The sequence below is a fragment of the Channa argus genome, chromosome 4, assembly GCF_033026475.1.
Source record: "Channa argus isolate prfri chromosome 4, Channa argus male v1.0, whole genome shotgun sequence".
NCBI lineage: Eukaryota > Metazoa > Chordata > Actinopteri > Anabantiformes > Channidae > Channa > Channa argus.
In genome coordinates this window covers 28,733,784-28,759,192 of record NC_090200.1, presented here as the reverse complement: position 1 = coordinate 28,759,192, position 25,409 = coordinate 28,733,784, and the positions used below count along the sequence as shown (strand labels likewise).

The 25,409-nt window shown below is 38.0% G+C and overlaps 1 protein-coding gene across 1 annotated transcript in view; it reads right to left on the bottom strand.

Moving 5' to 3' along the window:
* Window positions 1-1,027: 1,027 nt before the first annotated feature.
* The window catches only part of LOC137126228 (cytosolic carboxypeptidase 4), a 112,627-nt gene continuing 88,245 nt past the window's right edge, over window positions 1,028-25,409 (bottom strand). Inside the window, exons 21-26 of the mRNA XM_067502761.1 lie at window positions 24,145-24,274; window positions 20,051-20,182; window positions 19,791-19,853; window positions 18,559-18,672; window positions 12,743-12,882; window positions 1,028-5,218 (exon numbers count right to left, since the gene is read on the bottom strand). Of these exons, the coding sequence (XP_067358862.1) occupies window positions 4,909-5,218; window positions 12,743-12,882; window positions 18,559-18,672; window positions 19,791-19,853; window positions 20,051-20,182; window positions 24,145-24,274 (889 nt within the window). The 3' untranslated portion in view covers window positions 1,028-4,908. The remainder of the gene's footprint in view (window positions 5,219-12,742; window positions 12,883-18,558; window positions 18,673-19,790; window positions 19,854-20,050; window positions 20,183-24,144; window positions 24,275-25,409) is intronic.

Here is a 25,409-nt window from a genome sequence, read left to right as displayed (position 1 = left end):
CTGTTCCTACCAACCTGCCCAACGTTTTGTTGTTGCTTCTTGTTTCTCTTTCATTTCCTCTCTCTACTTTCCAATCACCCCAACCGATCAAGGCAGATGGATGCCCACCATGTAACTGTTTCTTCTTCCTCAATATGAAGGGAGGCCATGCACAATGTGAAACTTAATTGATTAAGTTAAGTTACCTGGTGTAGCACCAAACCAAGTTGTATGTATATGTAGAGCATATGTTGGTTCGCTAAGGTGTCACAGAAGTATTACCTTTTGTTTTATAATGGATTTTCAGTCATTGTGAAAGTCATTGTTAAATGTTAATCAATAATGTCATATAATTATATATAATATACATACACATATATACACACACACACACACGTGAGTATGTATATAGATCTGTGTGTGTATATATATATATGTATATAGATGCATATATGTATATATATATATATATGTAAACACATATGTGTATATGCAACAAACATTAATTTAATTTAATGTTAATTTAAAAACTCTTTGTATGCATTTTTTAATGTTTACCAATTGTATTGAAGCTGCATAATAAGTGTGTGTATGATTAATAATTTGAAATTGACCCTGTTGTAGGAATGTTTAATTTTATAGAAATGATAGAAAAGATTGTTTTACACTGTCAGAAAAATGTTCCAAGAACAAATTTGCGCCAACATTTCACAAAAGGAGAAATTAAACATCATAAGTGTTTTAATTAGGACATTACTAAATAGTTTATATTGCCTGTATAAATAAGGATAATTGATGACAATGAGGATGACACATGATCTGAGAACACTATGCTCAAAACTTATGTGAAATGTTTTTAGACTGTACAATTGCTATATACTGTTTACATTGAACATTCCCTGCACTCACATAAATACACTTACACTTTTAAACAGAATTTAAAACATTCTGTCCTGGCCCCAGTGCACTTCCTATCTGTAGACTTTTGTATTGTGGCCCTTCCTCCCTACTTCCTGTGCCTTGGCTCTTTAACCCAGCTTTCCCTTCGTTTGTCCCTCATGATTTGCATTTGTTCCCTCCTCTATTTAAGTTCAGTTTTCCCCTCACTCCCCTGCCACATCCTTGTTGTTGTTTCTGTTGTCATTGTTGTCGTTATTATCCTTACCAACCTCACATCTGTATGTATGTTTCATGGACTCTTGCATTCGGGACATGTTTCTTGGACATTTGTATTCTGGGACTCTGGGACTCTGTGCTTCTGTGTCGTTTGGTCTGAGGTTTGCTTTTTGTTCTAAATCAGAGTTTCTTGGTTTAGTCCCGTTTTTCTCTGCTTGTTGCTCCCGGGTTTTGTTTTTTAGGTTTGCCTTCTGTTTATTTCAGTGTTAGCTTCAGTCTTCAGTTTTTTTCTCTGCTTGATTGATCTAGGTTTTTGTGTTTTAGGTATGCTTTTGTATTCTTTATTTGTTAACGCTTTTTGTTCAGTTTGTTCATGTCTGCCTCCCCTGAGTTTCTGTGTTAGTTTCTGTGCTCCCCCCCAACTCTGTAACTTTATCTTTTTCTTCCAGTGTTTTTTAAGTCCTGCTCTGTTTTACTTTAGTCATTTCTGCGGGGTCATTTATTCAGTAGTGTGTGTGCCTTGGTTTTCCAAACCCGTTTATTTTCCTGTTAGTATCCTTAGCCTTTCCCCGTAGGTTTTGTTTGTTAAAATTTTAGGTTTCTTTTGATTTAAATATCGTCCAGTGTTTTTTACCCTTCCTCCTGTTTGGTTGAGTTCTGTGTTTTCTAGTTTAGCGTATTTATGTTAAGATAGTTTTCCTTAGCCTTCCCCTTGTGGTGACTTGCTTTAGTTGTCTATGTTAATTCGTGCCTTGTTTATTTAGTAGTATATGTTTCTCCCGTGTGTTCATTTAGGTTTTATTTCTGTATCTGTTCTCCCTATAGCCAGGTTTTTTTCACCTCCTGTTGGGAGCGATTTTGGTTATCGTTAAGTATCTGTCAAATAAAACCCTTTTTTCGTTCATCCCTCGCACTGTCTCCTCTATTGGGTCCATCCCTTAACCAAAACACTGACAGATTCAAAGAATAGTGTATGTGAAATGTTTTTAGACTAATTGCTATATACTTTTTACATTGAACATTCCCTGCACTTACAGAAATACAAGAACTTTTAAAAAACTTGCAACTAAAGATGTTATGGTAATAAATAATTGAAAACATTATGAGAACATTTTCTTATAACATTCTGAGAATATTCTATATGAAATCTTTTGGGACCATTTGGCTTCTAATGTTTTAAGAATGTTACCCAGTAACGTTACCTACACCTACAGAAAAATATTTTGGGAACCCTTTAAAAACTTTTAAAGGGTTTAAGCATTATTATGGTTTTTAGCAATTGTTTATACAGTTCTTTGCAGACAGGATCACACATCTCAAGTTTTTAAGCAATGGAGAGATGCACAAACTTTATATGGCATATAAATATAATGAAAACTGTTTAAAATTTAAATCATACCTTTTTTTTCTATTTCTTTTTATTATTATTTATTTATTTTGTTTTATTATATATTTTATTGAACAAATGTTTGTGTTGATGTTGTATATTACACTTTGGTCCTGGGTACAAATTTTACAATGGCACACATTTGTTTGTTTTTGCTAGTATATTTAAAGTTTTTTTTTTTTCCTTACTGAAATTTTGTTAAACACAGAAAAGATGTTGTATATTTAAAAACATAAAGACTAATGTGTAAAAGTTTGAAGGAGAAAGTATTTTCAGTGTTATTTTTGTTTTGCAGCAAAAAAAACATTTATCTGTAATGAGTGATTGTATTAGTTTCATCTCAAGACAAAAACAGCTTTATTGTAATCTTTGCTGTTTAAAACTTTAAACTGCGACTTTAAAATGTCACAATCCTGTTCTTGTGTTTAGTTTGTCCCTGTTTTCCAAGCTTTATTTCCTGCCCTTCCTGCTTTTATTTTGTCGTCCCTTTTGAGCCACTTCCTGTTCCTTTTCTGGAAACGCAATAAAAGGGCCACTGATTTACGAGAAATTTTCCACGCAAATAACATAATCAAATCCTTTACGTTAAGATTATTCAAAATTACATGAATAGATTCACTGATCGTGTGTGCTTTATTTAACAATGCATGTACATGCAGCAGTTGAGTAATCTGATTTTTCATCCATGTCTGACTTATTTTGGAATCCTGACACACAAGGTTTTCTCTTTTACATAACAGTTAAAAAAAATCTGATTCCCAGAGAAAGCCAACTGTAACCTAGTTAAGTCCATGTAAATGCACTGATGTCATAAGCATCATTAGTGCAGGATGTCTGGCTGATCTGGCAAACTGTGCCTACCAGGTCATCTGTTGAAAGTCCTGTTTTGCGCTCTGGGACGAAAAACAGAGGCTCTAGATTACTGAACTTTTAAATCAACACAAGTGGTCTAGGACAAACATACTACATCATGTGAAAGGAAAATCTCAAACTTTCTCAACAGCCACGTCATTTTAGAAGTACAGTATGATTCACTTTCCAGTTCCCAGGTTATTATCCTCTTGTTTTGCAAAATCTGCATCTTGTTACAAAAACATACTTGTAGGTATATATTAAGTACAATAAAGGCACACAATTATAACAAATCAATGACCGTGTAAATATGATTTAATTACAGGTAAGTTGCTGGTTATAATCTAAAGCATTACCCAAACATTTAAGTTCTTCATTACTCCTGGTGTCATTTCAAACTATAAGTCTAAATCTAAAACATACACATATAACATCAACATACACCAACTATTCACACTTAACAAGATTACAGCACTGCTTTAGATTATATAATATACATGCACATTTCATGCACATATTCACCTGCTCACAGCTGCCTAATACCTTTACATTGTTTGCCTGGGTTTAATATGCACTTTATTTACGCAAAATGTTTTGTCTTCATACAACAAACCTTACTGAAGATTGTCTCAGTTTTAAGCGAGACTGGGATTCAATATTAGGATTAGTCCAAAGTCCTAGAAATAATAAATCATTACTCCCTAACATGATGACATTTGGTCCTGCGATTTTCCAAAATCTTTTGGAGAAAAGGTGTCTACTCCATACACCTAATGGAACTCTGCCTTTAAAATTTGTATATATTCGTATCTAAAAATTATGACATATATATAATAAACATATCATTCCTTCTAATCATCTAACAGTATGGCAGTCAGCAGCTTGGATTAGCTTGTTTGTCTGTGCTGGGCCACATCAAGCAATCTACAGGGTTGTTTATTCATTCAAAAATGTAAAATGGAGAAATATTGACCAAATGTTGCACCAGAAGCTCCAATTAGCAATAATTTTGTCCAGCCGTCAAGTAGGTAAACTGTGCATGAGCAAGTAGAATTATGGTGATTCAAAGCGATTGTTGCAAACAATGTTTGCTATTAACTATTTCTCCTGACACACATTGCCGTGAGTAGTAAGTAATTCACAGTTAGGGTCACTGTCTCTGGGTATTGATAACACGATTAATTTCGAAAATGACCTGAGTTATCCTTTGAGTCAGTCTGGCCAGGTTAACAGGCACACACTAACTGGCCAGTTTTATCCTTACGACTATATTTACTTCATCTTGTGGTTGTTGTGATGAAAGCAAAGCAGATCATGTTAGCCAAAAAACAAACAAACAAAAAAACCCAAACCATTTAAATTGCCCATTTCTGTGTTGTGCCGTTAAGCTGTAATTTAAGATTCAAATCAAAAGTTGAAATTGAAATTCAAAAGTTGAAATATAAATTATTCAGATGAGCCTATGTTTTATTATAGAAAGCTTACAATGCTAGAAGGACCTTTTAGAGAATACCCAAAGCTCTCTTTTGTATTTTGGCAGCAGATCTAAAACTAAAAAAAATACAAAAACTCCTTTAACTTGTGATTTGTCTATCCGGGATGCTAACACCATTATATGTGTTTATCTTCTCGCTGAGGTTCTCAATGAATGCCTGACTGATCAGCTCAGGGAATGGATGACTCTTCGCACTTAACTGCTGTGCTTGCCCAATGCTTCCTTGCTGATGATTAGCTCCTCTGTACCCTTCATCACCCTCCTCATCTTCGTCAGCACAGGCTGTGTTGCTGTTGATGTCTGAATCCAGATCAGTGCCCTTAAGTGTGAGGCAGTCTGTGGAATACTCAACCTCCTCAACACATGAGGGCTCATCATCTTTAAAACAGCTACATGAGAGGAGAGGAGAATTACACTCTGTGTGCGTATCAATACTGTCTAATTAATATGTTGGCTAAAATAACATTTGTTTTTATTATTTCCGTACATCAAGACTATATTGGTTAAAACTCTTCTTGGATCTTTTCAAAGGCAGTGGTTTGCAGGTCTGCAGCTCCATAGTCCTATTACACAGCAAGCTGGGATGCTCATTTTCCCATGCTGGCCCCTATCCACCAGAACATTATCACCTAGAAGTGGTGTCAAAGTTTGGGCTTATCAAAGTATATTACTGTGGCATGTGACCATAATTGAAGTGAATTTACAGTGAACCAATACCCATATATCCACTGAGGACAAACACTGAATATCAAATCAAAAGTAAATATATTATGTCTTTTGGCCTGTTTACACTAATTTAACTAAATAATTCTACTCTGTAGTGTAACAACTAATGTAACACCATTTGCAAAATTTTTATAATGCTGTATTTGAATAGAATGGGATAAAACTTGAACCACTGAAAAACCTGCAACAAAAGTTCGAACAAAGCATCAGGACACTTTGAAGTAAGGACCCCCAGCAATCCAACACATTATCATCCCACAGCATCAGATATTGACGTTTCCTAAGGCTTCAAATTGTGCGGCTTTTTATGATCTTTGACGCATCATATTGATGATTTTTATATTGTCTTTTAATAGTGTTCATGCACAATATTGCCATCATTTAGTTTTAAATGTGTTTTTAACAGTTCTGACCAATGCATGTTAGCAAATAATAAAAAAATAAAACAAATGTGGTTGAGACAGAAGGAGAGAGAAGGCAAAAAACTGAGTAGAAGGAAAGAGGGACGCAGAGGGGAGAAAAGAAATGTATGGACAAGAAACAAGAAAAAGAAAGGGGGGAGAGGGAGGGAAAAGAGAACATGTCTAGAATATGAATAACAACAACTAATTGTGTATGTCTGTGTGTGTGTGTGTGTGTGTGTGTGTGTTTGTGTGTGTGTGTGTGTGTGTGTGTGTGTGTGTGTGTGTGTGTGTGTGTGTGTGTGTGTGTGTGTGTGTGTGTGTGTGTGTGTGTGGTCTGTGTGCTGTGGCTGGCAATGAAGCAGGCCAGCTTGTTTACAGGGCGGAGATGATTCTCTGAAGGCCCAGTGTATAACTGCTATAACAGCAGCCACTGCTGAAACACCACTAGCCTCTTATATACTCTGATACTCTGAACAGATATTGAAATTCATTACCTTAGCTGGGATATCACACCCAAGAATGTGAAAAGCTGTGCCTAAGGTGGATATGGAGTCAGTTGGAAAAAAAAAGTATTCCATATAAACCTTTTCTACATATGTTAATAAAATACATATTGATCTCTGAAATCTGAGATGGTCACGAGACAAATTATATAAGGACAGGGCCAACTTTATTTGTTAGCTTAGTTTATTTGCTGTCATGTTTGAGTAATTGCAATGCCTTAAAGTTTTCAGCCTTCTTGGAAGCTTCCACATTTTATTTATTCCACATTCAATAAAGCTTGATTTAATAAAATATTCTAAAAGTTAAACTGAAGACTGATGATAAAGTGAATCTACAGTAAATTATATACTGTATGTGACTATATGAATTATATTGAATAATGTTGCTGTATAAATGCTGGATTTGGACATGCAGTATTTAACACGTTGATCACAAGAAGAGAATAGTTTTCATTTTATATTTTTTATTCTGGGGCTCTACTGAAAGAGTTTTGGTAAATACTGACAATTTACAGAAACACACCAAGGTGACTTGACTTTAAAGAACTAGCAGTGGAACTAATTGTTATTGCCTTTGTTTGGGCCAAAAGTGGGCACCTAATCACACTGCAGAGACTACAATGCAGAGACTTCATCCATCCCTTATCTTAACAGTTTATCCTGTTCATAGTTGTGGGGGGCGGGAGCCTATTACAGCCTTCATCGGGCAAGAGGGACAGTCCCCAATATATCTTAGGGCCAACACAGAGATTCAACCATTCACAACCATTCACAATTTAGAGTCACCAATTACCCTAACATGCATGTCTTTGGACTATGGGAGAAAACCCACAGAAACACGGGCAAACATCCAAACCTCACAAAGAAAGGCTGCATGTGGCTGGGGATTTAAATCGGGGACCTTCTAGGCGTGAGGCAGCAGCAGCTAAGCATACCACCACTACCAGCAACTATCATGTGAATTCTGTGCCTGTGTGCGAGGTAATAACCTCACATACTAGTAGGTGTTTGTCAAAAAAAGACGAACACCAACTTCTCTTTCTTCATTGTTAAAAAGGTACTGAAAGATGAGAAGATGAGTTGGAAAATGAGAAGAGCCTTCCAAGTGTCTTCTCTTACGTTGTTATTTGCAGGCCTTTGTTACTTCTGTGTCTCGTCTCTCTTTTAATTTGGTTGTTTAGAATAGAATAGAAGCTTTGAGGGTCTTCACTGAACACATTTACATGTAACAGTGAAATTAATTTTCTGCATTTAATCCATTTAATTGGGCAGAGCAGTGGGCAGGAAAGGTGGTGTTTAGAGAATTTTAGGACAATTCAGCTGCGTGGGCTGGAATTTGATCCTGCATCCATCCAGCCTGATGCATCCACTGAGCCACTAGGACACTAAAAGTAACATGAACACAAAACCCAAGTGTTGTGTTCATGTACTGTTCCCGCTACCCAAAGTGGCCCCAAAATGTCTGTTATTGTAAAATGAATTAAAATATTACATACTGTACTTATGCGAACACAAAGTTTGTGTGACTTGTTTATGTGCTTAAGATAACTATTGAATATGAGGTGTGCTGCTCAGCTCTGGAGCAGGAGACTTAAACACAACAAGTAGACCTGCACCTGTATAGCGGCAAAAAGAAGTCTAGAGGGATTAACTTTTGTCCAACAAAGTGCAGCTCACTTTAATTCTAGTTCAACATTTAAAATAGAAGATCAGGACAGAGCTTAATTTACAACATTGATCACAGCAGCCAGCAGGCTTGGCAGCCTGACACACTTGCTGTGAATCCTCACACTAAGCAAGAGTTTAAATAGCCATTTTTAAGAATGCAGAGGCCCCTGTGGGTAAAGATTGAAAGGAACGATAGAAAAAGAGAATAAGGGACAGTCAGGATATGGTGTAGAGATAGAGGGAGCATTAGACAATGTTGTAAAACTGATGATGGGCCATGGTATGCGTATGGAAAAACAGCTACAAATTCTTTGTGTAAGTACAACAGTATACTAGAAGTAAATGAAATTGACTAAATCAAGTTTTTCAAAAACACTTACAGTACTGTGTGTAAGCCAAACCACAGTCTGCAATACTACATTTGCAATGATTTACTTTCCTTCTATTCTCATTGCACATTATATAAGCAGTTTTGACCACAGATAACTTAACTAACAATGAGTTTACAAGGGGCTGTGAATGGCAATAGTCGATGTCTCCGAGACATCAGCAGATCTTTAATTCAGTCACTTTAATCCAAACTCAGTTTAAAGAATTAAAGCATCCAACAACTGAATAGGGTGGTTCCAAACCAACTCTGCACCATTTCTCTTCGATGGAAAAGACTATGAAACACATGTTAAAATTATCATACTTTTTTAAAAAAAATTATTGATTGTACATGATACAATGATCTAAATTATCATACATGATAATGACAAAAATAATTTTTGTGCATCTAACAATAATGCCACCTTGTGCCTTACACACAGAAGGTAGGGTGAAATGATCCTGGCTCTCACACCGCCCCTAGAGGCAGAGGGTCAACAATGTCATTCTGTTGCCTTACCGTTGTCTTCAAAAGTATGTGCGTTTAGTTTAGTTGTGCAGAAACATAATGTTTAGGAGAGAGGCATTCCTACTGTAGTTGAGTGTAAGAAATTAAATTGAGAGCTGGCAAAGATGTAGAGTTACAGACAGTACACAGCGAAATGTAGGTAGTCACACATCAATGTCATGGACTGCCAGTGTAGCATGTAATTATCCGTAAATGACAAGAAATCTGGGATAGATCTCCTTTCAGTCACATGTAAATGGTGGATGACAGTTCATGAGTAATGCTGCTTAGCTTTTCTGACAAGCATGCAGCACACCTAACAACAGAGAGAGTGAATGAAATCAAAGTCATGATGAGCAAAATGAATAGAAAACCCATAGAAGACAAATGAAAAAAAGAGGTGCTGTGTCAGAGATGAGTGAAGGGATGCAGAGTGAACCATAAAAAACTATTCAGAATGACACGACAAACACGAGACAGATATTCAGGGGAGGAGACAACTTGTTCTGTTAGCACTCACGGAGACATATGAACACGCATTTAAAAATCTAAAGAAGCCATTCAGCTGCAGTTTAGACCGACACATTGGTTGCTGTGCGTTTGTGGTGATACACATAGCCCAAAAAATAGGTCCCTGCAGAGAAATTTTTAATCTCTGGTAGAGTGGCTTTCTTGTCATCTTCCTGACCAATGTCCTTGTGTGGTTACTCACTTTGGATTGGCCTTCTCTGAATTATATACAGGTGTTTACCTCTGGACTGCTGTATCTCCAATCAATTCAGTTGGCCACAAGTAAACCCCCAGAGTATGCGAATCGCACATGCAGGGATGGATCAAATCGAGCCAATGTAAGTGCAGTCGAGAGAAGAACAAATATGGTGCAGTAACTAAATACAGCTTTCAGCTTACAGCAGTCACATATATTATTGATTTTTGATGTGAGAGCTGAAAAAAGCGTTCTAATCGAAGATATGTCTGATAAAAGTACAAGTTGTACTGGTGTTGTTAATACTGAGTTCTCTTCTATGGCACTAATTTGCTATGTTGAGCAGCCAATCAGAATGGTCTCACTTATCCATGGGCCAGTGCCAACTGAAACCAATTTAGCCTGTTGAATTGGCCAAAATGGGGCAGCACAGTGGCCTTAGCGCTGCCGCCTCACAGCTAAAAGTTTGCAGGTTTGTGTCCCCAGCTGATCTTGGCCTTTCTGTGTTGGTCTTTCTCAGTTTGCATATTCTCTGCGCTTGTGTGGGTTTTCTCCCACAGTCCAAAGACATGCAGGTTTATTGGTGACTCTAAATTGCCCTCTAAATTGTAGTTTTTAATGGTAGTGTGAATGGTTCTCTGTCCGTGTATGTCTCTCTGAGACAGACTGACTTGTTCATGGTGGACCCTGCCTCTCACCCAATGACAGCTGGGGTAGGCTTCAGCACTCCCACAACCCAAATAGGACAACTGGTTACAGATAAAGGATGACTTGGCCAAAAAAACTGTTGGTGGGGGTCTGACTAGTGTCAAGGCTACAAAGACTAGGCTGATAGATGCTCCCTGACAGCTGAAGCTTACCAATGGCTGGTGGCCAGCTTTGTGTGGGCCGCCTTCTATGCAATGTCATGCCAGTATGATGATGGCCACACCCTAAGTTTGTTTGGTAATGTTTCACTTACCTTTTACCTTAAGTTTAGTTTCTTGTTATTAAGTTTAAGTTGTATTAATTTTATTTCTCTTTTTCTTGAGTTACCATTCTGCTGGTCCAGGGGTGTTTGCCATCCAAATGAAAGATTGGATTGAGGCCCTTATCAACTTTAAATACTTCCTACTGGGCCTGGACTGTACCTAGTACCCCGTTTGATGCAGGGAGGGGAAAATATGGGGAACATGTTTCTTTAGATGTTATAGGTTATTAAACTTTATTTGGTTTATTATTTTGTTATTGCTTTTGTATATTTAAGTAATGGGATAATGTTACTAAACTGTTTGGCTAGAGTTTGTATAATTTTTCTAGCTACAGTTATGTCAACCCCTTGTGCATCACTCAGGTTAGGTCAGTTTTGTCTCTGTTGTGGTTAGAACTTGAGTTGTATTTTCAGTTTGATAGTTTAAGTTTAGCTATTTCTTGTTGGTCTCTTTTAGGGCCCACATTTTGTTAGTAAATGTAAATTTCTTTGGATATGTTATATTTCGGTAAATGAAAACCCATTTTCTTTCGTGACTTTATTCCTGTGTCCTGTGTCTACCTGCTTGGTCCCTGACACACTACCAATAGCATATTAAGTTTTATTAAGTTAAGTCAGCTTGAAAGAGTGAAAACACTAACATGCACCAAACTGCTGGATGTTCACAAAGTCAGCAAAGGAAACGGGATGTGTTTCCTCACTTTAATTTGGATAGATTTCTTACCTTCACACATCTTAATAGTGCGTGTGTGTCTTCATAAACACGTTTACACTTTACATTTACAGCCCCGGGTGACCCTAAGGTAAGCACAAGGTGTTTTACCCTGAAATGTGAGTTGAGTAAATCCTATTGTTTTGGAATTTTATCATATACCCGCTCATTTATCAAATCATATTTGGTGAATGTCATTGTTTTTATTACAATCAGGATTTCATGGTATTTCATTATAGCTCAGAGCCTACTCCATGGTATCAAAATATTACTGCCCTGTTCTGCAAATGTTTGTCTTTTTTGTGCAAATGGGGAATGCATTAACCTAGTAGATATGGGCTACAATATGCTGCTAGCCTGATGAAATTCAAGCCATTCTGTTGGCCCAGCCTATTTGGTATTAGCCATCTTTAGAAACCACATTGTGTGGGCTGCTTTTCTTTTATTGCAAATCAAGTAATTGAACCAACACCCATTTAAGAATTTTGTCCTGACCCTCTCATATGACCCACACATTAGTGCCCTTAAGCCATCAGGCATCTGTTGAGAATGTACCCCTTTGGTGCCAGATGGCCCAAATGGCACCTGCCATCACTTACACAAAAATGGCATCTTGTTTAACATGTTTTTTCCTAACTTTTCCTAAACCAACTAAAATTTGAAATTCTACAATACAAGATATTAATCAGTTTTCTTATTAATTTTTTGTATGGGGATAATTATTTAGTTATTGTGACTATCACAAGTCCTCTAATATCAGCTTGTCCCTGCCAGAGTACCACCCAAAGAACACTTGAGTGAATGTTGTTGCACTTATGTGTTCTGTGCAACAACACACTTAAGTAACATTTTTCATCATGACAACAATCATAAACATGCAGTCTATGATTATTTAAAGATTGCAGTTTTCTTTCAGTTCAGGCACAAAACTACTTTTGAGTTTAAGGTTGTTAAGGTTGGTAAAACAAAAAAGGCTGGCTTGGATTAAAAATGGTACTTCCTTAAGGTAACAGGACCCTTGTTGTCATGGTTATAATAATAACACTTTGTGTTCAACCTCTTTTTGTAGTGCAGAATCCTTTCATTTGTCAAGGTCGATAAATATTTACATACATGTCATTTCATCCTTTTTCAGAGCAGAAGCAACTCTCTGAGTGTGCACACTGGAAGTATCTAATAACACTAAATCAAACCTATCACCATCATCTCATTAACTCTGAATGCCCAAACATAAAAACTGTGCACAGTGAAATACAAGCAGCTGCTTCATATTTTTATTTCAAATTATAATCCTGATTGTTCTACCCCTCTGACAATATTTTTGGCTGTGTCATCATGTTGTCTTACTTTTGAGAACTATGGTCCACATCCATGTGGTTGATGAGTCTCCAGCTGTAAAGAGTCTGCATATCATTGGTTACAGACAGCAGACTGTGGCAGAACTTCGCCCCCATCTCCTGTAGCTCTCTGGTTCCCATCTGCAAGTCCTGGACACACCCACACCCACACATAGAAACAGCTCAATTGTACCTCTTTACAATCAAAAATGGCATCAACTGAAATTCATACTTTTTTTTAACCCCAACCAGCACTGTGTGTAATTAAAAAGCTTTCCCATGAATCTCCACAGGATCAGTGCGTAAAGCTAATGGATGCATCAAACTGCTGTACCTTAAATGTTGTATTTAAATGTTGTGCATATGACCCTTGTGCGTTGTTCTGTGTAAGTCATCATTTGCTACTCTAGAGCAGAGCAACACAAAATGTGATTTACTCCTAGCTCCTCAGACAGCTCAAAAACCACAATTGTATAGAACCTTTAAACCTTGCTAAAACAAAGCAAACTACATGCATTTAAAACATTTTTAGTCCAAAATCATAAATACTGTACAACCTAGGTCAGTTTACTCAATCTGAAGTAGACAACATTTTGTTGTTTGTTTCTAATGTTAAACTTTTTACATTTTTCAGTGTGTAACCCATACTGTGTCTGGTTCTTGCTTTATTAATTGATTTAGCTTAAATCTTATAGTGCCAAAGAAAAATCATGTCTGTCTTTATTTTCCAGCATTCACTTTAAAATGTATTACTTTCCTCCTCTGCCTTGTCAAAAAAAGTGCACCATTTCCATTTTTGTAGCCCTCTCAACATTTACCAATATTTCCCCTCTCTTTTCAGGGCCCATTCCAATTTCTGTCATTCTTTTCTTCTTTCATATTTTGTTGACCTTGTCTCCATCCAGTGCCCCATTCCTCCTCTCCTGCTACTTCTTACAAGTCCCCCCTTCCTAGTAAATGACATGCAGCTCAATGCTGTGAAAGGAAAGTAACATAGGGAATGTGGATGTTCAGGTGCAGAAGGCTGCGTTCTTCTATGTGTGTCTAATTTCCCATGAGGCCTCTAATAAATTGAACAAAACAGCTACATCTCCTGGTAGACACTGCACAACTTTGTATGTACATTCCTCATCCAATCTGTGTTAGAAAAATGTCTGTTCAATAATGTAAAGAACAGGAGACCTTTACATGTTTGCCAAGAAATGAGAGCCTGCTTGTTTATCTGAGAAACACAATCATGTCTCCATTGTGTGTGTTTCTATAATACATACATTTGTGTTTAAATGACATAACTAGTCTCCTCTCACTTCCCAAAAACACAGTTCTGACTTATTGAGCTGAAAATTATGAATCTTCCTTTATAGGAAAATGCCAAGCAATTATGCCATTTTATGTCCTAATTTTGCATTTAAAGTGGCATTTAGGAGGCAACTTACAGCTTGGTGTGACCCCACTGCTGGTGCATGCAAACTGGAAACAAACACAGGGCCAACAAATGTTGAAAAGTTACCTCAGAATATGGACAAACAGTGATTTGTCAAACATCTATTCAATTACCTTCCCTGTATTTTAAGTCACACATCAGCATTTGATTAGTGACATGCTTTGGCCAACTTCCATAGCTTTATTGAGCATTATTTTACATTTTCTCTTGCAAAATGTTTATGTCAATTAATTTCAATTAAATTTTATTTATATAGCACCACTATACAACAAAACAAATGCATTATATTATACAGGCAAAGGTGGGGAGGAAAAATTAAGTATTATATTGTTGCTGCTTTGGGCTTTTTGTCACAGAAACAAGATGGTTAGGACATATGGAATTCTTGTTTTCCTTTCAGCTTTTCCCTTTCAGGGGTCGCCACAGCAAATCATGTGCCTCCATCTAACCCTGTCCTCTGCATCCTCTTCTCTCACACCCACTAACTTCATTTCCTCTCTCACTACATCTATAAATCTCCTCTTTGGTCTTCCTTTAGACCTCCTGCCTGGCAGCTCCAACCTCAGCATCCTTCTACCGACATATTCACAGTCTCCTCTGAACATGTCCAAACCACCTCAATCTGGCCTCTCTGACTTTATTTACAAAACATCTAACATGAGCTGTCCCCCTGATGTACTCACTCCTGATCCTGTCCATCCTCGTCACTCCCAAAGAGAACCTCAACATCTTAAGCATCTTAAGCACCTGTCTTTTCTTCAGTGCCACTGTCTCTAAGCCGAACAACATCGCTGGCCTCACCACCGTCATGAACACCTTTTCTTTCATTCTCGCTGATATGACACTTTTCTCCACCCGTTGCAACCTGCTTGCACTCGCCTCTTCACCTCTTTTCCACACTCTCCGTTGCTCTGAACCGTTGACCTCAAGTACTTAAAGTCCTGCACCTTCTTCACCTCCGCTCCCTGTAACCTCACCACTACTCTTTCCCACAACTTCATTGTGTGGCTCATCAGCTTTATTCCTCTGTAGTTGCCACAGTTTTTCACATCTCCCTTGTTCTTAAAAATGGGCACCAGTACACTTCTCCATTCCTCGGGCATCCTCACACGTGGCCTTTGCCACCTCTACCTTCACCTCACACTTCATCTCCCTGTACTCCTGTCTACTCTCTTCAGTCCTCTCAGCGTCCCACTTCTTCTTAGCTAACCTCTTTCTCTGTATACACTCCTAAACTTCCTCATTCCACCACCAAGTTTCTTGTCCACTTTCCTCTTTCCAGATGACACACCGAGTTCCCTCCTACCTGTCTCCCTGATCACATTAGCTGTAATGTTCCAGTCATCTGGAACCACCTCCTGACCTCCCAGAGCACGCATTAGCTCCTCTCTGAAAACTACACAACATTCTTTCTCTTTCACCTTCCACCACTTCGTCCTCTGCTCTGCCTTTGTCCTGTTCATCTTCCTCACCACCAGAGTCATTTTACACACCACCATCCTGTGTTGTCTGGCTACACTCTCCCCTACCAATACTTTACAGTCACTAATCTCTTTCAGATTACAACGTCTACACAAGATGTAGCCCACCTTAGTGCATCTACCTACGCTCTTATATGACACCCTATGTTCCTGCCTCTTCTGGAAGAAAGTGTTCACTACAGCCATTTCCATCCTCTTTGCAAAGTCTACTCCCATCTGTCCTTTTGCGTTCCTGTCCTGAAGACCAAATCTGCCCATGACATTCTCATCACCTCTTTTCCCTAACAAGATTGAACATCACAGCTTCAATTTTTAGCTTCAGACTCATCAACCTGTCTGATACTCTTTTCACCTCCAGAACATTCCTCACAAACCCCTCTTTCAGGATAACTCCTACTCCATTTCTCTTCCTATTTGACCCATGGTAGAACAATTCGAACCCTGCTCCTAAGCTTCTAGCCTTGCTACCTTTCCACCTGGTCTCTTGGACACACAGTATATCCACCTGCCTTCTCTGCATCATGTCAACCACTCTCTAGCCTCCCTGTCATAGTCCCAACATTCAAAGTTCTATTGTCATACATACATTTTTTGCTTTCCTCTTCTCATTCAAGGCACATTACATAATAAAGTACAGACTATACATGTATGCAGAGGCAACCCAACAAATACCCACTGAGAAAGCCCTAGACAACAGTGGAGAGAAAAAACTCCCTTTAATGGAAGAAACCTCCAGCAGAACCAGGCTCAGGGTGGGAGGCCATCTGCCTTGACTGTTTGGGGAGAGTGGAAAGTAGAGAGAGAAAATAAAATAAAAGAGCAACAAAAAGCAACAACAAATGCATATTGTTTTCAATAATATGTGGTTTCCTCTTAATTCTAGGAGACACTTTCATCGATAGTATTTTTAGAAACACATATTTATTTTGTTATTATCCTAAATATATATTTTAAAGAACTTTGATTGCATTTATATCATATTACATATTACTAATTAATGAGCATTTACATTTGTTTGTACCATTTATTTCTAAGAAAACTGGGACTTCGCTTTTAAATTTAATGCTCCATCAGATAGGAACTGTGAGAGAAATTTGAAAAATACACTGTTCACCTTTTACCTTCAATGATGTGTTAGCTAGATACCGACCATAAACTGCTTACATCTAAGCATTTGCTTCCCAGTAGATAACCCATAGGAACTAGTACAGTTAATCAGACTTAAGGACTCGAACACTGGAAACAAAAGAATAAGTGACAAGGACTTGCTAATTAGATTCCTGACCAGTGTGTATTCACCTGAATGTATGTTTTGTAAGGTTAATTTGCATCGACTCATTCCTTTGTCCTTTTGCGTGAACCTTGATGCGAGCTGAGTGGTTAAAAGGCCAAACAACCTGTAAAGGCTTGTCAATCTGACTGGCCCACTCTGAATGAAAACTGATCTGCTGTGTTTCTCCTTTTGCTCATTGAACTCACCATAAACATAACTTGTGAGCTGCCTTTTACCTCTTCACCTTAAGCAATTTTTTTTCACAACAGAAACACAAAAGTAGTCCAAAAAGGAGGAGGAGGACTTTTGTGTCTAAGCAGGCCTACATTCAAGAAAAGACCATACTGTTGGCCACTTGAAAAGCACAGTTACCAGCGTGGATATGCTAAAGCTGTTTCCTGCAGTGTGCAGTATGCTGCTGAATGTAAACACACCTCTTTGAAAACTTTGAAAACCAACTGCTTCTAAAGCAGTTTATTTGTGTATGTACACACACAGACATGCACACGAATGCACACACACACACACACACACACACACACACATCTTTCAGATCATATTTACACAACATTGTTGTCTATTCAAGCTCTTGGGGCGACCACATTCAGCAGTTGAGAATGGTTTTATGCCAGGTTTACAGTCAATTATGACGAAGTGACAAAGTGTGACTTTGGCCAGGCTACATTGATCTACCTGGGCAAAATTATGGGAGGGGGACATGATAGACTGGTAATTTCAAAAGTTGAGGCAATTGCAGTGTTTTTTATGTCTTCATCCAAATGTGAGTTGCGTTTTTTTGGCGATGGCAGGCTACTACAGCAATTTGTGCAAAGATGCATTTCCACTCCCAGAACTTTTCAAAGAACAAGTATGTCTGTTCCCTAGATTGCATCATGCATTCAAATGTATTAAGGGCTACTTAACACATACTCCCATCCTTGCTGCAACATTTGATTTACCTTTTAAGCTGGCCGTAGAAGCAAGTGACGTAGGAGCTGGTGCAGCACCCACTGTGCGTTTAATTACAATTACAAGCCTTACAATTACATTTAATGAAGATACAATATTAATGTTCTATTGTAACATGTACTTCTACCTCTAGAATTGATTTTCTGAGCTCACATGGCACCAAGACTTATTTAAGGACTGGGGGGGGACTTGCTTGCTTATCACCTTAAAAACATGAACTTGTAATGACCTAGTTATTTAATTTTTTTTGTGTGTGTCTTCATTTTATAATTAATTAATAAAATGCCAGCAAGCTTTGCCAGCAAGAGGGGAGAGCTGAGCTTCTCCGCTTTCGCTGAGCTTCTCCCTGAAAATGGCTTTATGCTTCCAATTCTGGCAATAAAAAAGTGAAGGCCCAAAAAGTGATATTGATCCTGATATTTTTCAGCTAACTTTATGTGCCTTCCCACACCTCTAGACCATGTCATACTCCTAACACTTGATTTGATTTTCTTCTGTGATATCAGTATAATGTGCTGTATTGTCAGTCTGTATGTCCTGTCAATTGAAAATGTTTTCTTCACTGTGGGCAGAATATTCCTAAAACACCAAAAAGTTCACCATCTAGTCTGACTGTGAGGACTGGGCTTAGAACACACAGCTACAGCATTTGCACACACCTTGTATATTCCCTGATCACAGCCATTGTAAGTACTCTCCATGGTATAACTTCTCAGCACGCCCATTTCCCTCCACACTACCACCCTGGCGGTGGCAGAACGAGACTTCTCCACCTGCCAAGTCATGTATATAAAGTTAGTTACTTAGTTTAATTTTTACATTGTTTAGTGGTTTTGGAAAATACATTTACACAATAAATTAAGCCTATACGTTATATTATAATTAATATTTCAATGTTGAGGGTAATGATGATTGCTGATAGTTGTAACCGAGCAGCATAATGAAAATGCATAGGACAAAACTATAAATCCCATTTTCAGAGAGATTGAGACTTGTTCTAGAAGGCAATACAAACTAAAATCTGTGGTTTATCAATTCGCTTAAACCTTTTTTATCTCATGAATATACAAAGAAAAGGTTTTTATTGTTTTCACTGACCAAATTCACTGTATTTTGCAAATTAAGGATGTTCCGATACCACTTTTCCCAGACTGAGTACAAATATTTACAATTAGGAACTTGCTGATACTGAGTACGAATGCTAGTACTAAACTGTTTGACTTCTAGTATAAGTTGCTGGACACTATTGTAAAATTCCTATCATTCCATTACAGTTAAGGGAATCCTGTGAGAACAGAAATTCTTCTGCCTAAACAAATATGGCGATGACTGTTTATTAAACAGAGAAACTTTTGCTAAAAAGAACATAACAAAAAGGAAAGGAGACCAACAAAGCACAGATTTAGGGTGAGATCCTGGATGAATAACCATGGACAACATGAACTGTAGAGTATACAGAGGAATATAAAGGTTAAATAACAAAGTCAATTTTGCATAAAGTTGTAGTTACTATGCATCACTCTCGTTGTCTTGAGAAACATGAATATGACTGTTAGTATCTACATCGCAGAGTTTGCATTCATCTCTGCTTTCAGCTCTAAACCAGAGACATTTTTACACCTGCACATACCTGGAGAAGTTAATGTGGTATCGGAAGCAGTATTGGAGTTTTACAAGTATGATTACAAGTACACAAAGGCAGGATTGGGCCAAATAACTGATACTGGTATCAGCATCAGGACATCCCTATTGTAAATAAAAGCAAATTTACATCTTGGTACCTGCAGCACTTCAAAGGTGTAGTTCATTTTGCATTTTATAAAAAGTCCTAACTTTTCTGTGAATGGGCTTTGTATAATGATAATTTATATAAAGATTTTTTTGGTATTACCAAATAGTTGCAGCTGTTGAACGAAAAAGCTGGTGCAATACGATCCAGTGTCTTTGGAATGGTCTAGAGAAAGAAAATTTTAATAAATAGATGGCAAATGACAGAGAAAGAGAAACAGACATTGATAAACCATAACAAATACACTAGTAGGCATGTGTTCGTGGTTTGTTTTCTTTGGTTTTAAATGCAATTGTTCACTCAACATTTTAAACTGGACCAACTATGGCTGGCCAAGGTGTGTGTGTTTGTGTGTGTCTTACTCGGTATCCAGGGTCTTCTTTCAATTGTACAGTGTCAACAGCAGAGCCGGATTCCCAGAGAGTCTCTTTAACACTGCAGCCATACAGGAAGACGTTCTTCTTTCGAGAGTGGCCATGGTAGTCACAGAAAACCTGGAAAGCTCGCACAGAAGGGAAATTGAGCTTTACAGGTCTGCATTAAATATCCACACAATACCCCAACTCAACCAAACTGATAAATAAAATGCATTAAGCAAATCAAAAAATTTCAAAGCATCGCAAACAGCCCCCTAGGTGTAAGAGGATATTTGGTATAAAATTACTCTGATAATACAACCTGAGACTTATTTTCTAGGGAAAAATGGCTGCAGTACACTGCTCTGGCTGATGCATTTATACCGCTCCCAGCTTCTTATTAAATATTTTTAATCTCTTCTCCATTTAGTAGTGATCTCATTAGAAATTACCTTATTTTCTCATTGAAGTTAATCAAATATGGTCAACAGAACATTGATATTGACTTCTGCATTCATCCTTATAATATTCCTCAGCTTTATGCATTTTATGTCTACAAAACAAAAACAGCATTGCGTTCTTTGAAACTTTGGCACTTTAGCAGCAAAATTAGACGACAATCTGAATTTAAAATTGACAATTCCTTCAGTTTGACAAACGCCATTAAAAAAATCTGTCTGCTGCAAATGCAACAAGTCTTTTGCATCTAAGGGTGGAAACAGTAGCAACAATTAACCAACTGGCGGTTATGGGAGTGTTTATAAATTCAATGTGAAATAGTCAGAGCATCATCTGAAATTCTTTCTTCATTTTCTCTTGGCTTTTTTAGGGGTCGCCATACCAAATTATCTACCTCCATCTAACCCTCAAAAATTCAGTTTCAGCAAAGCAAGAGGTGTATCAGTACCTACATTTAATTAAAACCTCATGCATTATTATTCAGTAAACTGTGGAATAGTATAAAAGAATTAAATGCTCCACTTTGAACATAAGTTATATTTTTAATAAAATCAGTGACATCCTGTCCAAAGTAGAGATGGGTATCTTTAATAACAAGCATCTTGCTCTTTCTCCAGAAGAACTGCTTTTATAACTAGAATCTGCATTGAACAAAGGCAAATTGTAAACATGGTCCAGGAAAGAAGGCATGGATACGCTGTAGAGTACATGAGACAAACCAGCACAAAGTTAAGACCGTAAAGCAGCTTGAATAATGGTAAGGCTGATGAACAAAATAAGGTCCAGCTGAGAGTAGGCAGGGCTAGGTGAGCAGAGGGAAAGAAAAACAAAGGAACTGGAAGCAGGAGATCTGCACTCCTCTCTGTACTTACATTCGTCTAAACTCATTAGTTAAAGCCCAAGTACTGTGTCAATTCAAAGTTTGCAACCGAATATTGTTCAAATAACCAGAAATCTTCTTGATCTGCCTCTTTTATTAAGGATCCTTTTCTAGCCGGCTAGTGTGTAGCCTCTCGGTAGCCAGGTGGCCTTGGCAAAGAGTGTGAGCTAAGTTCAAAGTTAGTAAAAATGTTATCCTCATACTGCTATTCCTCATTTGTTAGTTTGTTTTGATATTTTTTCATGCAAGAAAGTTTAGATTTATAATATGTGGTCCGTTTATTCAAATCAAGTCTGACTTCAATAGGATGTTTTTGGCACCTTGAGAACAATTCAGTCAGATAAGACAGTGGTAATGTAAGCAGCCTCCGGCCCAGCTTGTGGGAGGGTTTGACCTGATGACTTTCGCTGTCATCTTGGGCGAGGACAGACTTATTTCACTAAGCTCTACTATACAGCTTTTACTGCGCTGTCTGTTGTGTGCAGCATTTTCTTATACAGTTATTCTTCATTTTTGAAGACGAAAGAGTCTTAGAGTTGAAATATTTTGCTGCCAGTTTGTCTAAAGGAAAAATGGACTACATAGATGCATATATAGAGCTATATAAATCAATATTAATGGAAGTAGTGTGGTGTAAATTGGATTGTTTTTAATATATAGGCCTAGATACAGCTACAAGTTTATACATAATCAGAATCACCATCACTTGGTTATATCTGAAAAAGACAGTTTGTGAAGTTCAGATTATTTGAGTTACTTTACAACATCTACTATACAGCTGAGTAAGTGTTTGTGTACTGAGTTTAAGTGTAATCATCAGTGCTGAGCTATGCTGCTTCTGTCATCAAGAACACTACTTCTTCTAATTGGAAATAACCCCCAAGTTCCAACTTGCCAAGTCCGATTTCCCAAGTTTAGAGGTCTGACCTTGGCCTGCTCTGTATTGAGAAACACCTTCTATGTGTGTGTGTGTGTGTGAGTGTGTGTGTAGCAGGCCTTAATCATGTTAGTGAAAACTGATGAAGGTGGTTGACAGGTAATGAGAAGAGAGAAAGAAGGCAGAACAAGAGCTGGGAGAGAGAGGGTAGGGCAGGAAAACAGGCAAACAACAAACAAGTGTGAGTGAGAGAGAGCAGAGTGGGGGCTGTGTATGTGTGTAGAACAGATCAGGATGCAGAGGAGGCCGAGAGCAAAGTAAAAATAAAGTCCAGTTTGTAGGAGTACATTTTATTAAGTCATTTCTACTGATCCTTTCACGTTGCCTTACTAGCTATGCGATCCTCAACTAATCAGATTCTAATGGAAGCAGTTTCATAATATTCATAAAAAAAAGTAAAACAAAATTTGCATGTTGCTCCCCCTCCTTTTAAACCGCAGTGATAGTAAGATAACTAACACGTTTCGACTAAAAATGTTATAAAAGCATTTCAGCACACGCATTGTACTAAAATGTTTTACCACTGAAACTGTTCTTTCAACAAAAAACTGCAATGTTTGCTGCTGCAGGTTCAGTCACAGATCCAAATACAGTGTCACGCTAAGATTGTTGTGGATGGCGTACATTCTGCAAGGGAGCTTTTTGCCCAATCCTCCAAAGCAACCCGGCCCTCAGCTTTTTTGTAGCCTACCTGAATGCCCCTCTATGTGTTGCTATACGTCGTTGGATTTGCTTTTACAGTAAATAATTGGTCAACATACATTTTATTAATCACCTTATGGTCAATAATAGTGATTTGTTAAGAACAATGCTTTTGCAGTATTAGCTAAAAAAAGGTTAATGTACAAACACTACATGTAATAAAACTGTATTAATTTTGTTCCTAATTTGTTTCTATCTCTTAAAAACAAAGTACAGATCCATAAGCAGAATCTATAAAAGTACCATTAAAATCTTAATATTACCCAACCTTAGTTATGAATGTAGTGCTTATGTCACGGTCTTCTGTTTCATTTCCTGCCTCCCTGACTTGTATTTCCTGTTTCCACTTCCTGCCTTGTCTGTTCTGCTACTTTACATTAATCACCACGTCTTATTGTTTTCACCTGTTCCCCTGGCTATTTAAACTTGGCTCTTGCCTCAGTTCCCTTCCAGACAGTTTCTATGTTTAACTTCAGTGAGCCCTCCAGCCATTCTCAACGTGTTGTTTCGCTCATATCCTAACCTGTTAACTTGTCTGCCTATTGCCTACCTGCCAGGTGGCTAACCAGCCTACTGCCTGTCTGATCAGTTTGCTTGCCGAACTTCTCTGTGAAGCACCTCTCCAGCTCACCTGCATACCAGGTACTACTCAAATCTGTCCCTGAACCTGATTACCTGTCTGCCACCTTGGCTTCATAAGTCTTTTAGATTATCTGAACTCTGCTTGACTGACCTGGATTCTGGATTGTGTTTTTCTCTGACCTGGCTCAGAACTCTGATTTCATTATTGACTCTGTTTCTTGGATTGTGGACTTTGCCTTGTGTAACTGCTCTGTCAGCTTACTGGATCTGAACCTGACCCTGTGCTCAGTCATCTGGACACTGGATTCCTTAGATTTGGACCTTGTCAGTGCTCTAATCCTGTTGTGCTCTGCCCCAGCCTGTCTCCTGTCTCCCCGGTGTTTTCTGTCCAGTTCCTGTTTCCTGCAGTACTCCTTTGGACCTGACCCAATCTGTTCTATGGTTGGTTAATGTCAGTACTAATTCAAATAATTCTAATGATGTTTTTTTGCTAGAACATTACGATAACTTTATAAAAAAGAGACTTTGTTTTTATCTCACCAGTGGAGTTTTTCCTATACTGTTGAGGTAGTAGAGGAAGCCTTTCGTGTGATAGATGGTTGGACTGAGAACTGGGTCTGGTTTGCACCACTGACGATTTAGATCCTCACTGTTTAGATCACAGCGATTCCTGAGGAGACACAGCAGAAGATGCAGTATGCTTTTATTCAAATTCATTCAACGTGTATATAGCCTAAAAAACAAACAAACACAATACGGCAGTGAAACAGCATGAAGTGGCAGCACTAGTTAACAACTGTATGTTTAATGTGATTTATAATGTAATGACTCAATTAGGGATCATTCACTAGCTTCTCTCCATTGGCTTCCCATTAAATCTAGAATACAATTTAAAACCCTGCTTCTTACATATAAAGCAATTAGTTGAAAGGTGTGTACTGCTATTATTTTGAACAATACTGTATATAAAAGACCTCATAGTACCATATCATCCCAGTAGACCACTTCAATCTCAGAATGCAGGCCTACTTGTGGTTCCCAGAATTTCCAAAAGTAGAATGGAAGGCAGAGCTTTTAGCTATCAAGCTCCTCTCCTGTGGAACCAGCTCCCAGTTCAGATTTGGGAAGCAGACATCCTCTCTACTTTTAAGTCTAAGCTTAAAAACTTCCTCTTTAATAAAGCTTATAGTTAGTTATAGTTATGCTGCTATAGGCTTAGACTGCTAAGGGACCCACCCCCCAATGCACTGAGCTCCTTTCCTACTCTCACCCCACAATTGTCACCACTGTTTGACATTAACTCTGTGTGTGTTCTCTTGTAGTTGTCTCTCCTTCTGTCTCCATCTCTCTGTCCCTTTCTGCAGGTGTCCCTGGCTTTGCAGCTGTGTTTTCCAGTGTGCAGCTACTGGTCCTACCAACCTGCCTGATGTTTTGTTGTTGCTTTTATCTTTTCTCTCTTCACTTTCCACTCACCCCAACCAAACCTAAGTCTGGTTCTGCTGGAGGTTTCTTACATTAAAGGGAGTTTTTCCTCTCCGCTGTTGCCTAGGGCTTGCTCCAGGGGTAAATGTTAGGTTCTCTCTATACATCTTTATAGTCTTGACTTTATTCTGTGAAATGCTTTGACTTTTTTTTGTGAATTGGCTCTATATAAACAAAGTTAAATAGAACTGTTATATTGCCCTGCTCTGTGTCTGGACTAGGGTTAAACTAGGCAGCCACCGTTTTCATGGATAAATTATCCGATAGGAGGCAAATGAGTGTGTTCCTCTGAAGCTGCAATCTCTGCCTTCTCCTCCTCATTT